At 39.9% G+C, this 14,355-nt stretch overlaps 1 protein-coding gene across 7 annotated transcripts in view; it reads left to right on the plus strand.

Moving 5' to 3' along the window:
- MTFR1 (mitochondrial fission regulator 1) overlaps positions 1 to 14,355 on the plus strand; it is a 114,631-nt gene that overhangs the window by 24,109 nt on the left and 76,167 nt on the right. For all 7 annotated transcript variants that reach the window (XM_017962060.3, XM_031669597.1, XM_003902811.5 and 4 more), the window contains exons 2-3: positions 781 to 926; positions 12,490 to 12,588. In XM_017962060.3, the coding sequence (XP_017817549.1) occupies positions 861 to 926; positions 12,490 to 12,588 (165 nt within the window). In that variant the 5' untranslated portion in view covers positions 781 to 860. The remainder of the gene's footprint in view (positions 1 to 780; positions 927 to 12,489; positions 12,589 to 14,355) is intronic.

The raw sequence follows: 14,355 nt of genomic DNA on the forward strand, positions 1-14,355 counted from the left end.
CTTAACCTGCTTGTTACTATAGCCAGGTGCTTGCTTTGTCAGCCTTCCTTTTACTATGACACGTGAGCTGTGGACTTGGTCTAGCAAATACACCAGTACAGACAGCATCTTTGGAGCTGGGGACATGGAAAAGGAGGAACTGCATGGACCCTGTCTGTGGTGGTAGTAACAAATGCAGTGGTGTTTTCCCAGGGCCAAGTCTGCTACAGTTTTGAACGTCCTTGGTTGTGTAGCCTATAAATTGGGTTCTCTGAAGATTGTTATCCCCCAGATATCTTTTCATAAATGTATTTTTTACTTGAATTAGCCAAACTAGGTTTTTGTTGCTTCCAGCTAAGAACACTGACTGAAAAAAATACTAACAAAAGAAAACAAAACACCTTATACTGTTACAGTTACTTGAAGCAAGCTGATCACAAGCAAATCTTTTTTTCTCTTAAATTCCACATGAAGTTTTTTTTTTTTTTTTTTTTTTTTGAGATGGAGTCTTGCTCTGTCACCCAGGCTGGAGTACAATGGCACGATCTTGGCTCACGGCAACCTCCACCTCCTGGGTTCAAGCGATTCTCCTGCTTCAGCCTCCCGAGTAGCTGGGATTACAGGCATGCGCCGCCACGCCCGGCTAATTTTGTATTTTTAGTAGAGATGGGGTTTCTCCATGTTGGTCAGGCTGCACATGAAGTTTTAAAAATGTTTTAGGCTTGCTCTGTGAGACATGTAGACAGTACAAATTCTAAATAATAATGATTTCATTTTAGTATTTGCATTTTAAATTTTCAGTGTGTTTTATGGACCATGTGCTGCTATGTATGCCTGAAGAAGTACTTGAAATGCAAATTTGGGGAGACTTTGCCATATAAATGCTTGGCTGGATTAAGCGCCTAATTAGGATGGTTTTTCATCAAGTTGGAGTAAGCATGCAATCGGTGAGTGCTCAAAATTCATTTTTTAAATCCCGACATTTAGATATTTTAAGAATTTTTTCTGAGAAAATGAAATAAATCTATATATGACCAACATCTTGAATTCAATATGTTTATGTACTGTTTAATTTGCTTTCTATTTAAATCATAGAAGTGAATCTTTTCTCAGTATCCAAAGTAAGGAAGTAACTTTCTGGGTTACATTGAAAACTTACCAGTATTCATGTGACCATTAAGAGCAATATATTTGTTATTAGTGAGGAAAAGGCTTAAATAAGCAGAAAAGTCATTGCATAAAATATGCTTGGCTAACACTTGACAGCGCTCTTAATGTTGTAGAATTATTAACATTGAATATTAACATGCTGTTATAATGTGTTTAAACAACACGATTGTTTAAAAGTAAGTCATGTCTCTTAAAAATAACAACTATTGATAAGAAGGAAAAAGTTACTATAATGATTATTCTATGCTAGAGATGTTAGTTTTCATCTTGACATTTTTATAAGTATTTTCTACTAATATATAAAGTTTGTTTAGACCTATAAATTATTAGAGCAAGTATTGTGCCAAGCACATTTTGTAGAATATTTTGTTTTACATTTTCAGATTTGTTTTTTTCATGGCTATGACATAGAGTTAAATTTTATTTATTGAAGATATAGGCAGGTTACATAATTTGAATATGGGTATACTTTTTTTTTTGACAAGGAGTCTTGCTGTATTGCCCAGGCTGGGGTACAGTGGAACAGTCTCAGCTCACTGCAACCTCTGCCTCCCAGATTCAAACGATTCTCCTGCCTCAGCTCCCTGAGTAGCTGGGATTATAGGCTCACACCACCACGGCCAGCAAATTTTTATATTTTTAGTAGAGACGGGGTTATACCATTTTGGCCAGGCTGGTCTTGAATTCTTGACTGCCCACCCTGGCCTCCCAGAGTGCTGGGATTATAGGCGTGAACCACTGTGCCTGGCAGAATATGGGTATACTTTTTAGTGCACTTTTACTTTTTTGTTTTTGTGCCCGAACTTTGAATCTCCCCAACTTCCAAGATTACATCTGTTTTCTTCAGAGATTAAACAGTAGAAACCAAATAAAATTATCTTTGTTTGTAGCTGCATAATTTTGAGATTATTAGCTTGAGGATAAGCAATAGGAAAATGACTTGTAAATTTGTTGGTATTTTCATCTATTTCAGATATACGTTCCTATGTTTTAAATTTCACTTAGTGGCCAGGTTCAGTGCTTCTTTGGGAGACGGAGGCAGGAGGATGGCTGGAGCCTAGGAATTCGAGACCATCCTGGGCAATATCGTGAGACCCTGTCTCTACAAAAAATTTTAAAAATTTAGCTGGGCATGGTGGCACATACCTCTAGTCCCAGCTATTCGGGAGGCTGAGGTGGGAGGATTCCTTGAGCCTGAGAGGCAGAGGTTGCAGTGAGCTGAGATTGTGCCACTGTACTCCAGCCTGAGCAATAGAGCAAGACCCTATCTTTAAAAAAAACAAACAAAAAAACTTCACTTAGCTCAGTTTTATCATCGTGTGGATTGACATTTTAGTAATGACAGCAAAAGTTTCTTTTTCTCTTGCTTGCACAAGGAAGGGAAGTTTTTGTTATTTATGATTTCCAAAAACCAAAGCCTTATAATTTCTATTTACTGTAATTTTAATAAGAAGTATAGTTTAATGTTAAGATTGTGGGTCCTGGATTTAAACATACTTGAATCTGAAATTTGTCTCTGTCAGTTATTGCCTTCCTCTGCAAAGTAGCTGTAAGAATTGCTACTGCTGAGTTACCTGTGGATTAAATGACAGTGTATGTAAAGCATCTAGCACAGTGGCTTGTACAGTGTAGGTACATTCAATAATAGTTTCTTACATTTTTGCTGTTACCAGCCTCCCACCCCAAGACAGGTCAATATGAGTAGTGCTAATTGAGGCCAAAGGATAGAATTCTGTTCAGGCACAGATAGCACGCTTTATTTAGCTTATTCACTTTAAGCTGGAAAATGGGTGCCTTTCATCAAAGAATGGACCAGCTAAAGGAGGATTAACGTGCTCAAAATACTGTAATTACAACTGAGAGTCCTTCCTACTAATAGCAGATTAGCAAGATCTATTTTTAACTTACTGAAGCTAGCATATAATCATCAACTTTAATCAGCTGAAAATTCATATAAAAACAAATTTTCTTCTAACGTAAAGCAATGTGATCTTTTGGGGTTAACTAATTTCCAATATTTTTTAGCTTGTTGCCTAAGAATAAAAATACAAAGGAGTCTTTCAAGATTTTATATTTGGGCACCAGAAAATAAAAGAAGCTTTCTTAGCTCTACCTTTCAGTGATTAACATGTGTTTTCCCATTGATCTGATATGTACAGGCATATCTTGGAGTTACTATGAGTTTCATTTCAGATCACCACAATAAAGTGATAGTGAAATACAATGAATCACTTTTTTTTTCTTTCAAACAGTCTCACTCTGTTGCCCAGGTTGGAGAACAGTGGCGCAGTCTTGGCTCATTGCAACCTTCGCCTTCTGGGTTCAAGTGATTCTCCTGCCTCAGCCTCCCAAGTAGCTGAGATTACAGGTGTGCGCCATCACACCAGGCTAATTTTTAAATATTTTTAGTAGAGACAGATTTTCACTATGTTGGCACCTGATGCTTCTTCATCTTGCACTTTTATGTTATGGAGATGACTTTTTTCCTTATGCCTCATTAACCAACTTCTGCTAGCTTCAACTTTTCTTTTGTAGCTTCCTTGCTTCTCTCAGCCATCACAGAATTGAAGAGAATTAGAACCTTGCTCTGGATTAGGCTTTGGCTTAAGGGAATAGTGACTGGTTTGATGTTTATTTTCTCTATATCAGAAATAAGGCCTTCTTACTTTCTTATCATTCATGTGTTCACTGCAGCAGCACTTTAAATTTCCTTTAATAACTTTTCCTTTGCATTCACAGCTTGGCTAACTATTTGGTCCAGAGACCTAGTTTTCAGCCTGTCTGTACTTTCAACTTGCCTTCTTCACTAGGCTTAATACTTTCTAACTTTTGATTTAAAGTGAGAGACATGCAATGCTTCTTTTTACTTGAACACTTGGAGATCATTGTAAGGTTAAACTGGCCTAATTCCAGTGTTATTTTGTCTCAGAATAGGGAGGTCTGAGATTGCGGAATAGCTGGTGGGTGGAACAGTCAAAACACACATAACATTTATCGATTAAGTTTGCCATCTTACGTGTGCTCAGTTCATGGCACCCCAAAACAATTAAAGTAGTAACAAATAACATCAAAGATCACTGATCATAGATCACCATAATAGATATAGTAAGAATGCATAAGTCAGGGCCTGGCATATAAGGGGGCTGGGGGTCAAGGGGAGGGGGAGCATTAGGACAATGCATGCGTTGTCCTGATGCATGTGGGGCTTAAAACCTGGATGACAGGTTGATGGGTGCAGCAAACCACCATGGCACATGTATACCTATTTAACAAACCTGAACGTTCTGCACATGTATCCCAGAACTTAAAGTATTTAAAAAAAAAAAAAAAAAAGGCCGGGAGCCGTGGCTCACGCCTGTAATCCCAACACTTTGAGAGGCCGAGGCAGGCGGATCACAAGGTCAGGGATTTGAGACCAGCCTGGCCAATATAGTGAAACCCCGTCTCTACTAAAAATACAAAAATTAGCCAGGCATGGTGGTGGGTGCCTGTTGTCTCAGCTACTCAGGAGGCTGAGGCAGGAGAATTGCTTGAACCCAGGAGGCAGAGGTTGCAGTGAGCTGAGGTGGTGCCACTGCACTCCAGCCTGGGCAACAGAGCAAGACTCCTGTCTCAAAAAAAAAAAATAAATAAAATAGTAATGCATAAGTTTGAAATATTGTGTGAATCTGCAAAACATGACACAGACATGAAGTAAGCACATACTGTTGGAGAAATGGCGCCAGTAGACTTGGCTTGACACAAGGTTGCCACAAACCTTAAATTTGTTAAAAGAACAATATCTCTGAATTGCAGGAAAGTGAAATGCATGCCCAGCTAATTTTGTATCTTTGGTAAGGATGGGGTTTCACCATGTTGGCCAGGCTGGTCTCGAATGCCTGACCTCAGGTGATCCGTGCACCTTGGCCTCCCAAAGTTCTGGGATTACAGGTGTGAGCCACTGCGTCAGTCCTTTTAAATGAATTTGATACTGTGCTTGAAAGCATTCCAAGAATGAAAACTGCCTTCATCCTTTATTTTATCTCTTTTTTTTTTTAGAAAAAAAGGCTAGCATAGTGGTTCATGCCTGTAATCCCAGCACTTTGGGAGGCTATGGTGGGAGGATCACTGGAGTCCAGGAGTTTGAGGCCAGCCTGGGCAATACAGTGAGATGCCATCTCTACAAAAATTACAAAAATTATCCGAGCATGATGGTGTGTGCCTGTAGTCCCAGCTACTTGGTAGGCTGAGGTGGGAGGATCACTTGACCCTGGGAGGCGGAGGTTGCAGTCAACTGAGATCATGCCACTGCACTCCAGCGTAGGCTACAAGTGAGACCCTACTTCCAAAAAATAAAAAATAAAAAGAAGAAATTACAAGCTTTTAGATCAGATTTTGTTTCGTTTCATTTTTCCCGTTAGAATAGCCAGTGGTGATTGCCTCATTGTCTTTGACTCTGCACACTAATATTACTGTAATAGCCATCCCTGCTTGGCTTACTGTGTCAGTGCTTACTGTGGCCAGTGCTTTTACATAAATTGCCTATATTCAATAGAACAGTGCACATTACAGATGAGAAACCTGACGTTCAGAGTGTTTAACTGCCTTGACCAAAGTTACCTAAGTAGTAGAACTATAATATGAACCCAATTCTGAATCCAAAATCCTTTCTCTTTTCAGTGTACTTTGCTACCCTTAGAAGGGAAAGATGACTGTTAATGTTTATTTAAAACATTATATATGGCCTGGTACAGTGACTCACACCTATAATTCCAGCACTTTGGGAGGCTGAGGCGGGCGGATCACCTAAGGTTAGGAGTTTGAGACCAGCCTGGCCAACATAGTGAAACCCTGTCTTTACTAAAAATACAAAAATTAATTGGGCATGGTAGCGCATGCCCATAGTCCCAGCTACTTGTGAGGCTGAGGCAGAAGAATCCGGCTTGAACTTGGGAGGCAGAGGTTGTAGTGAGCTGAGATGACGCCACTGCACTCCAGCCTGGGCGACAGAGCAAGACTCCTTCTCAAAAACAAAACAAAACAAAAACCGTTATAAATACCTTAACTTATCTAATGCTCATAGGCTCATGAAGTAGATAATATCTCCATTTTATAGGTGAGAAAACAGAAGCATAGAGGGGTGAATAATTTGGCCAGCTTTATACAGGCAGTAAATTGGTAGAGGCTAATTTTAAAGCCAGGCCTCTATGCTACAATGGCCTGTTTCTCTTTACTATCTTTTATTTTCCCTCAACATTTGTTTGAATTTAAAACCACATACTCACATATCTCCAAACTTTTTATGTACCTAAGCAAAAATGTTTTTAAATTGCAGGAAGTAAGAACAGTGTGACACAAGCTAATGTGATTCTGATTAATTTCAGTATTTTATATTCGAGGAAAAGTTACTATAGCAGGTATTTATAATAATTTGTATTATTGTACTCTGGTTTTCTTTTGGTGCTTTGGAGGAGGAATGTGAGTAAGGAAGAAGAGAACTGAGGGAAGTGTTAATCTTTGGTTAAGGATTTAAAAATTGTTACAGAATTTCATCTTCCCATTTTCACTCATTCCCCCTTCCCAACACACACTTTTGATTTTCCCTTAGCTCCCTGAGAATTAAGAATTTATATTTTGTTGGGTCCTGACTTTTTAAAGATCTGATTAACAGTATAGGTCCATGTGTAATTTTAGGGATACATGAACCTCTGCATTAATGCATTAATATCACATAGTTTGTCTTGAAAAACATATTTTCTTTTTTTTGTTTGTTCTTTGAGATGAAATCTTGCTCTGCTCCAGGCTGGAGTGCAGTGGCGTGTTCTTGGCTCCCTGTAGCCTCCGCCTCCTGAGTTCAAGTGATTCTCCTGCCTCAGCCTCCTGAGTAGCTAGGATTACAGGTGCCCGCCATCACCCCTGGCTAATTTTTGTATTTTTGGTAAAGACAGGGTTTCACCATGTTGGCCAGGCTGGTCTCGAACTCCTGACCTCAAGTAATCCACCCTCTTTGGCCTCCCAAAGTGCTGGGATTACAGGCGTGAGCCACCACACCCAGCCAGAATTTTCTTAAAGTTAAATTTATAGTTTTTCCTGCTAAAAGTTGCCCTCAAATAATAATGTACGTTAAACTAGTCTATAATAAATGAATTACCACATACAGCTTGAGTGCAGTCATCATGGATGAGACAGATGACAGCTTCAGATTCCAGCCTCACACGTCAACACTTTCTACAATAGCATTTCACAATGTTAAAAAAGAACAAACTACTTTCCTGTTGTCATCCTCCTCCTTGCTGTCATCACTTTCAAGCACTGTTGCTAAATGTTATGGACTGTCATTACTAGACACAGACATGCATGTGCGCACACACACACAGATTCACTGTTATTTAAAAGCAGTTTTCATAGATAAAGCATGGTTTTTCTGTTTAGCTATTTCTTTTCTTTTTTTTTTCTTTTTGAGATGGAGTCTCGCTCTTCACCCAGGCTGGAGTGCAGTGGCACAGTCTTGCTCACTGCAACCTCTGCCTCCGCCTCCTGGTTCAAGCAATTCTCCTGCCTCAAGCCTCCTGAGTAGCTGAGAGTACAGGCGTGTGCCACCACGCCCGGCTAATTTTTGTATTTTACTAGAGATGGGGTTTCGCCACTTTGGTCAGGCTGATCTCGAACTCCTGACCTCAGATGCTCCACCTGCCTCGGCCTCCCAAAGTGCTGGGATTACAGGCATGAGCCACTGCTCCTGGCCCTGTTTAGCTGTTTTTTTTTTTTTGAGATGGAGTGTTGCTCTGTCCCAGGCTGGAGTGCAGTGGCACAATCTCGGCTCACTGCAACCTCCGCCTCCTGGATTTAAGCTATTCTCCTCCCTTAGCCTTCTGAGTAGCTGGGATTACAGGCGTGCACCACCACACTCGGCTAATTTTGTATTTTCAGTAGAGATGGGGTTTCACCATGTTACCCAGGCTGGTCTTGAACTTCTGAGCTCATAATCCGCCCGCCTCGGCCTCCCAAAGTACTGGGATTACAGGCGTGAGCCACCGTGCCTGGCCAGCTATTTCTTAATGGCATTGGATTGTCTTATTTTCTGAATGAAATTGGATTATTTTGCCAGGCATGGTGGCTCACGCCTGTAATCCCAGCACTTTAGGAGGCTGAGGTGGGTCAAGAGATTGAGACCATCCTGGCCGACATGGTGAAACCCTGTCTCTACTAAAAATTCAAAAATTAGCCGGGTGGGGTGGTGTGCACCTGTAGTCCCAACTATTGGGGAGGCTGAGGCAGAAGAATTGCTTGAACCCGGGAGGCAGAGGTTGCAGTGAGCTGAGATCATGCCACTGCACTCCTGCCTGGCGACAGAGCAAGATTCCGTCTCAAAAAAAAAAAAAAAAAATTGGATTATCTTATGATTTTATGACCATTTTCTTCTCCCTGCCTACTCTCTTACATCTAAAGAAATATTAAGGACAGTTTCTCTTTAGAGAAGTCTTTCCTTCTCTAAACTAGCATACTGACAAGACATAGTTCAGCCACAAGTTACGGTAGGAGAGGCACTTGGGTCATACAGCCTCCCAATGCACAGATGGTGACTTTTCGGTACCATCTGTTCACTGTTTCTGCACAGCCATTTACAATTTCTCCCCCTCTATGAGGGCTGAATAGAAAAAAATAGAAAAGTAGTCAGACCTAGTTTTAGAGTTCCTGGAAATTAGCTATTTCCCCTCACTTTTTCCTACCATCCAATAAAGGTTATGGCTCTTCATTCTAAATATTTCAGTCATTAGTTTTTACACAGACCCTTATTTGATATTTATTGGTGCTAAGTACTATGTAATTCACAAGTAACAGAAGAACACATTATGCTAGTCTACTGTGTATGCTTGAAAAAATAATCAAATAAAGCAATCTGTTCTTTCCCTTCCTTTAACTTTGTACAAGATACCTAAATGATCTATTCCTTATAATTAAAAGCTGAATCGGCTGGGCGTGGTGGCTCATGCCTGTAATCCCAGCACTTTGGGAGGCCAAGGCGATTGGATCACCTGAGGTCAGGAGTTCGAGACCAGCCTGGCCAAAGTGGCGAAACCCCGTCTCTACTAAAAATACAAAAATTAGCTGGGCATAGTGGCGCCTGCCTGTAATTCTAGCTAGACAGAATTGCTCTAACCCAAGGAGGTGGAAGTTTCAGTGAGCCAAGATCACGCCACTGCACTCCAGCCTGGGTGACAGAGTGAGACTTTGTCTAAAAAAAAAAAAAAAAAAGCTGAATCATTGGCCACTTCTCTTGTTGAAGGCACCTGGTATTTTTCTGATATTAAACAGATGGAAGCATAATAGTTGACTTTTCGCCCTCAACATGTATAGTGAAGAATGCTAAAAGCTGGCAGAAACATTAGTTCCTGACCTTGGCAAATCCTTTCTAAATTTTTCTTTGTGAGCTTTTTGTCCTCTTCATCTCCAGGCAAGACCTTTGCTTGCTGGAGGGGAGAAAGATTCACTGTAGACTGTCTAATTGTCACAACATGATGCACAGATAGCATTCCACTTGTACTACCTCATAGGAGAGTTTTGACTTGTGACTAAATAGAAGACTCAAGAAGAGAAATGACTGAATGGTGTACTTACTTTTGCCCTATGGATTTATTTGTAAAAGATCAGGATCTATTAAAATGTATAAGGTAGGGCCGTATGCGGTGGCACATGCCTGTAATCCCAGCACTTTGGGAGGCTGAGGCAGGTGGATCACCTGAGGTCAAGAGTTTGGGACCAGCCTGGCCAACATGGTGAAACCATGTCTCTACTAAAAATACAAAAAAATTAGCCGGGCATGGTGGCATGCACCTCTAATCCCAGCTACTGTAATCTCAGCTACTCGGGAGGCTGAGGCAGGAGAATCACTTGAACCTGGGGGGCACGGAGGTTGCATTGAGCCGAGATTGCTCCACTTCACTCCAGCCTGGGCGAAAGAGCGAAACTCTGTCTCAAAAATAAATAATAATGATAAGGTAAAGAGTTTGCTTAAATACTGTCTTAGACTTATTTGCCCATGTTTGTTCTTTTTTTGGTGGATAGTCTGATGTTGACATTGTAGAACTGCGAGGCTTCCCATGTTTCTCTAGTCAGAATGTTTTCCTTTCCCTTAGTCCTCATATGTTATTAAGACTACTTGTGTCATAATCCTGTACGATTATTGATGTGAAGGATGTTTTCTTCTAAGCTTCAGAGTAACTTTGCTTCTTAATATTCTTTGTATACTATTCATATTTTAATATTGTTATCTTCCTTTCTACTTACCAGTTTTCTAATCTTTGCCATCCTTTTTATTTACATTTCCAAAGCAAGAGCTATCATTTTTGTTGGTTATTGGAGTCAGTATAGGTTATAAGTACTTTTTGGAACTCTTCTAGGTAAGATTCAGTGAAACCTTGGAAAATATCTGATAAAAATTATATGAAAGCTATGGCAGGTGCCGGGGGTATTATATATCCTTCTATGATTTCCACTTTGTTGGTTTTTTTCTCGGGGGGAGGGGGCGGCGGGGGGACATGGTCTCACTCTGTTGCTTAGGCTGGAGTGTAGTGGTGCAATCCTAACTCACTGCAGCCTGGAGCTCCTGGTCTCGAGGGACCTTCCTACTTTAGACTCTCCTTTAGCTAGGACGACAGCATGTATCACCATGCTAATTTTCCAATTTTTTGTAGAGATGGGGGTCTCACAGAAAGACTCCAGGCTGGTCTCAAACTTCTGGCCTCAAATGATCCTCCTGCCTCAGCCTCCCAAAGCACTGACATTACAGATGTGAGCTACTGTGCCCAGCCCTGAACCCCACACTGACTCGTACTGTTATCCTTGAGTTAGACTTGATTGCTAAAATTTAAGAAATGAAGTAGTTTCTGTGCTCATTTTATAAGCTGTATATGCTTTTATGTAAGGGTCTAGTTTCAGTTAGGTTTTGCAGCCTCTACAGTTTACAGTGACCAGTTGTTTGGTTATGCTGTTTATATTGGGGTAATTTCGTTCTTTAAAGTAGAATGATCACGGATTGATCTTAGAAAAGGGGTAGTATCCGTTTCTCCAGAATTCATACTCAGCTGATTTGGTTTTGTTTAGTCTTTAGCATATAATTATTTTTTGAGTTTCTTGTTTTATTTTATTTTTGAGACAAGATCTCGCTTTGTCACCCAGGCTGGAGTGCAGTGGTGCGATCTTGGCTCACTGCAACCTCTACCTCCTGGGTTCAAGCAGTTCTCGTGCCTCAGCCTCCCAATTAGCTGGGATTACAGGTGTGCACCACCATGCCTGGCTCGTTTTTGTATTTTTAGCAGAGACGGGGTTTTGCCATGTTGGCCAGGCTGGTCTTGAACTCCTGGCCTCAGGTGATCCACCCGTTTCGGTGTCCCCAAGTGCTGGGATTACAGGTGGGAGCCACTGCACCCAGCCCTATATAAATGAATGTTAAAATTTGATGAATTAAGTATAATAGTCATATAATTCTTACTCTTTTCTTTTACAATTGCTTTTAATAGCATACTACCTTTCTTCACCTCTTCTATCCAGGCTTTCAAGTGTAGCACTCAAAACAGATGGATAGTTTCTCTCTTTAAAGAGACATCATATATTTGGGGAGAAGTTTCAAGGTACAATTTATAATGATTTAACTAACATTCAACATGTGTGCTTTTTTTTTTTTTTTTGCTTTGAGGGTTTGTTTTTGTCTTTAAGCATAGCATAATGTCCTGTTTTATTATGATTTCATCTGAGAAATTCTGCTCAGATGAAATTTCTTACCTTTCCTCTGTGGAGTAGGCCTCCCAAGAGCAATATGCCTGAATTTCAGCCTTTGCTCACCCTTGGCCAAGCATTCTTGTGCAGCAAACAACATGAAGCACTCTGCATGGTACACATTCAGATTCCGAACTTTGTACTAATTTGGGATTGTTTTGAAAAGTCTATTAGAGCAAAAGTAACATATATTTAAGAAAAATTATGTATATCAAAATTCTAAAACTAAAAATATAGCAGAAGAGATAAAGTAGTGTTTCTGTTGCAGGATAGTATGAAAACCTGATGAAAATAGAATTTTTACTGTAAGTATAGTATTTAAAAATTACTGGCTAGTTTATATTTTTATATAATACCTTACATTAAACTTTACTGAATTAATAATATCTAGATAGATAGATAGATAGATAGATAGATATTCTTTATTTTTGGATTGAGAAACAGTAGCTTATTTGCCATAACATTTAGAGCATTCTGATCCTGTAATTAATGTGTTAGTATGTCATACAAATAATTGTCTAATGCCTTTTCTTAACAGTTCTGTACATCTTGTAATTAAGCTTTCGTTTTTTCCTACTTCCTCAGGTACTTTGGTCTAGGAAGCCATATGGTTCGTCTCGAAGTATCGTAAGGAAAATTGGTACTAATTTGTCTCTGATTCAGTGTCCAAGAGTTCAGTTTCAGGTACTATATTTTATGTATTTTAAGTATTTGATTAATATGTACATTAGAAATATAAATAGGCAAGATGGTTTTAAAAGTATTTTGTTTTTGAGACTTTTTACCAATTGATGCCACTATCAGTACAATAAAAGAGGATTAAAAACCACCATTAAGCCTTTCTAATTTTAGTTTCTCTGTGAAGTGATTGAGATCTTTAAGACATTTATCCTTCTTAAGGATGCATATGTGAAGATATAGGAGCATATAATAAGCTAAGCAGTTGTTAATTCCTAGGTGACTTCAAACATAGGCTTTATATTATTTCAGGTGCTTTATGTACCACCATTATTTTTCTTCTGTAATTATACCTTCCTCTTTGGATAGCCACTCAGTTCCCCTGATTTATTTTTAGATCTCTGTGTATGCCATGTAAGTTGCTTTCCCTGTCGTTGGTTTCACGCTCAGCATTAATTATGGGATCCATTGCCTCAGCAATGACAGTGTCAAAACAAAAAGGTAATTCTGGTTCTCTCAGTGAGGTGATAGTCAAACCATGAGTTAGAACTTTTGAAAGTCTTAGTCTTAGAACTTTTGAAGGTCTTAGTACAGTATTCTCTTTTAGCACCAAATCTGGAGCAACTCTGTTCTTTGCTTGGAGATATTGCTATTTTCCTTGATTTGTACTTTTGTTCCTTTCTTTTTTTTTTTTTTTTTTTGAGATGGAATCTCGCCTGTTGCCAGGCTGGAGTGCAGTGGCAAGATCTCAGCTCACTGCAGTCTCTGCCTCCTAGGTTCAAGCACTTCTCCTGCCTTAGCCTTCCGAGTAGCTGGGACTACAGGTGCACACCACCACACCCAGCTGATTTTCGTGTTTTTAGTAGAGACGGGGTTTCACCACGTTGGCCAGGATGGTCTTTATCTCTTGACCTTGTGATCTCCCATCTTGGCCTTCCAAAGTGCTGGGATTACAGGCGTGAACCACCGTGCCTGGCCTTGTTTCTTATTGTTATTATAGTATTCGACATTTATCACATAACTTTGTTCTTTTTTTTTTTAGTAATTCTTTACAACCGTAATGTAACAACATTTCAGTTCAACATTGAATAATATAAAATTCAATAGATATCTCTGCCACTTTTAAATAATAGATTAACATGTGGAGATGTGGAGGATGTATTTAACTCATTCAGAAGTTCAGAAGTGCCCACATGTACCCATTTGATAACATGTCATGTTCTTAAATCACTCCTCCTGATAAATGGAGGTGAAATTTGTTTCTTTTTCTTTTCTTTTTTTTTTTTTTTTGAGAGAGAGTCTTGCCCTGTTGCCCAGGCTGGAGTGCAGTGGCGTGATCTCGGTTCACTGCCACCTCTGCCTCCCACGTTCAAGCGATTCTCCTGCCTCAGTCTCCTGGAAAATCGATTTCTAAATAAGTGGTAGAAATGAGCATTTATTCAGGTTGACCTGTATGGTAGAAATTAGCATTTATTCAGGTTGACTGACAAGATTGTTCATTGCTGTGTTTTATAATCCTGCTCACAGATTGACTGGCTAAACCTTTGTGCATCAATCTAGAAATGGATAGACTGGAGCTGGGCGCATGGCTCACTCCTGTAATCCCAGCACTTTGGGAGGCTGAGGCAGTTAGGAGTTCAAGACCAGCCTGACCAACATGGTGAAACCCCGTCTTTACTACAAGTACAAATATTAGCCAGGTGTTGTGGCACACACTTGAAATCCCAGCTACTCAGGAGGCTGAGGCAGGAGAATCACTTGAACCCGGGAGGC

The sequence above is a fragment of the Papio anubis genome, chromosome 8 (genome assembly GCF_008728515.1).
Source record: "Papio anubis isolate 15944 chromosome 8, Panubis1.0, whole genome shotgun sequence".
Taxonomy (NCBI): Eukaryota; Metazoa; Chordata; class Mammalia; order Primates; family Cercopithecidae; genus Papio; species Papio anubis.